Source organism: Notothenia coriiceps, unplaced genomic scaffold (assembly GCF_000735185.1).
Source record: "Notothenia coriiceps isolate Sejong01 unplaced genomic scaffold, NC01 NC01_scaffold00009652, whole genome shotgun sequence".
NCBI lineage: Eukaryota > Metazoa > Chordata > Actinopteri > Perciformes > Nototheniidae > Notothenia > Notothenia coriiceps.
In genome coordinates, this window is record NW_011342353.1 from 47,120 (window position 1) to 50,065 (window position 2,946).

The 2,946-nt window shown below is 36.1% G+C and overlaps 1 protein-coding gene across 1 annotated transcript in view; it reads right to left on the reverse strand.

Moving 5' to 3' along the window:
• Nucleotides 1–1,963, reverse strand: part of LOC104945446 (plexin A3-like) — a 42,962-nt gene extending 40,999 nt beyond the window's left edge. The window contains exon 1 of the mRNA XM_010771117.1: nt 1,939–1,963. Within this exon, the coding sequence (XP_010769419.1) occupies nt 1,939–1,963 (25 nt within the window). The remainder of the gene's footprint in view (nt 1–1,938) is intronic.
• Between the last annotated feature and the right edge of the window lie 983 nt (nt 1,964–2,946).

A 2,946-nucleotide genomic window follows, 5' to 3' on the forward strand; every position in this document is an offset into this window, starting at 1 on the left:
GGTGGGGAGATGAATGGGGGAGATAAGAGGGAGACAGAGAGGTTTGGGGGGTGGGGGCTTGATGGACAGATTGAGACATTAATGCTGATGGAGGGAACAGATAGAGCTCCACTGATCTGCAGATGGAACAATTAGTCAGTTAATTGAAAGTGAAAAAAGAAATTCACATGAAACAACATTTTGACTTAACAATTATATAGGAATTATTATTTTATCTAAAGTCCAATTGTGACATAGCAACGCAAATAGGTTTACTTCCTATTTAAAAAAAAAGGTGCCAGTCAATTTATTTGTTTTATTTACTTTTTGGGGATATAATAATTTAAAGAAATGACGATTATTTTCATGTTTTTGGTCAAAATAATAGAAGAAAATGGACCGTTCAAATCAAAATCACAAGTACAAAAGGATTTTTAATTACTTTTTAAGTCAGGAATATTATACAGAAAGTAATTGGAAGGGAATTGTGAGTCAAAACAAAATTGGTGTCAGAAAAACTGATGTTATCATATTGCAAATACAATTCCTTTTTCAATTTTCTATTAGCTGCCAAAACTCAGATTTAGCATGTTGTTGGTACTGATCTAATTTAGTTTGACTGCTGTGTCACTTCCTGTAATTACATAAGCACTGAGAACTGTAACCCACTGTGTACTTAAATACGTCCACTTTAATTTTACTGCATCGGCCTCTGTAATTACAGACACTGTAAACTGCGTGCCTGTGCTGTTCGCAGCTAACATGCTAACGCGCTAACAGGATGTCTTCACAGCGTGATACCTTCACTGTCTTTCTGTAAATCTGAGTCTCTCTCTGGAGACAAAGAAAGGCGTCGCGTAACCAAACTGAGAATTACAAACTAACACTGTCTATATATAATATTAGAAGAGGAACTGAATACACGAGGGAAGCTGGAGACAGAGCAGCGTTATGTTTCCGTTTGAAAACGATGTGAAAAAAAGTAATCAAATTTGTTTTAAGTATCTAAAAACTTTTGTTGAGTTTTTTTTTTTTTATGAAACCAATGGCATGCATTCATCCGTTTTTCTTTGTCTATTATGTAAAAACTTGTATTTTTCCAATTGTATTTAATACTAAACTTGATTATGTTGCATGGTTACAAAGAGTTATACTGTGTGGGGAAACGTGAAATCAGCACATGTCAAATTGAGCAATTTTGCAGCAATCCGAAATAGCTACCGGCCATTTCCTTTCTACCTAAAAAAACATTACAACTAGTCAAATAACACACACACTATTTTGATACTCGTTTAGGTTATTCTCAAATTAAGGTGAATATCTTTGGTTTTTATCACAAGATATTTAAAGACATCGACTTGGACTTTGAGAAACTTGATAGTAAACACAATTTGAAAGACCTAAGCATGAACCTGGACAATAATCTGGACAAAAATAATGTAACTATGTGAAAATACCTTTATATATATATATATATGAGCTATATTGGACATTTTTCACTATTTTCTAACACGTTATACACTAAAGGACAATGACGATGAAAACAACTGTTAGTTGAAGCTTAACAGAAATGTTTTAGTAGATTATTAGATATTGAAAATAATAATTGGTTGTAGCCCAATGGTAGTTTTTATTGTGTAAAACTATGTCTTGTTTTTACAGCATGGAGGGATGTCATTGGGCGATGCTCATCTAGCTCCATGGCAAAAACCAGAGAACACACTGCTCCATTAACTGTGTGTACGTGTGTGTGTTTGTGTGTGTGTGCGTATATTTAAACAGTTTAGGCCTGTCATTACCACAGGGTTTCGGACCACACACACACACAAACACACATCATCAGCCGATCAGATTGTTATTTCATTAGAGGGAAACACTGTCGATCACATGAGTTCTTTTTTTAAATTAATGGATCACTTGATGGAAACCAGAGACTCTGAACATCTAAACACATCTGACCCTGAGCGGTTACAGCGGCGGCCATGTTGGCTCTTCAGTCGCAGTTAAACAAACATCTGTTACGGGCTGACAATGTACGATATGTCTGGATTTTTTTTACAACATTTCAATCCACTATACTCTACCGGCAACACACAGCAGACAGTTAGAGACTAGCTGTGAGCATTTAGCCGCTAAAGAGACGTTTATATTTCCCTCAGGAGTTTAGACCAATTATCTTGACTACAGCTCACGAGACGGATGTCCATCTGAACGTCTTCTCGCTCAGAAAGGTAGACACTTCTCTTAAAGTAAAGCTGCTCTCAGTCTCTGCATGTTGACATTAATGTGTCTCAATGCGCACATTGTACGCAGTCTGATCAGCAACTTGGGACGTGAGAATGAAGTGGGAAATACAGATTGATTATCTTCACCGATTGGTTGTGAGATTACATTTCTAAAAAAGGTGCATGCTGGTGGATACTATCCAAACTAAAAGTGGAAACCAGAATGCTTCAGACACCAACATTTCCCTGTTGCCTACAGATACTACAATACCATAGATACTATCCAAACCATGCAGATAGGTGTTTACATTATATAAAGCATAATAGTGGTCCAAGTAAAACAGACACTAAGTGATGGGTTGCAGGGTTGAATTCAAGCGAATGCGTTCCTTGTTTATCTCTTAAAACAGACTGCTTACTGGCATTAAACCAAAGAATGCTCAAATATGATTGGCCAATGAGTCAATGTGTACGCTTCAAACACCAACACTTTGTCTTGTTGCCTACAGATTCTGTATTCAAATCCAGATATCGGTTTATAGAGATTAATACTGACATTAATAGTTGTCAGATGGTAGACGATGGCTTTCAAGATTGCATTTAAAGCCTGCTCCAATCCAACTACTAATACAAACCAGAATACTTCTGAAAAAACATTTTCCAGTTCAATTCTATTCATATGCAGATATGTGTTTAAAGAGATTAATACAAGATCAATCATGATCAGATGATAGCTCATGGA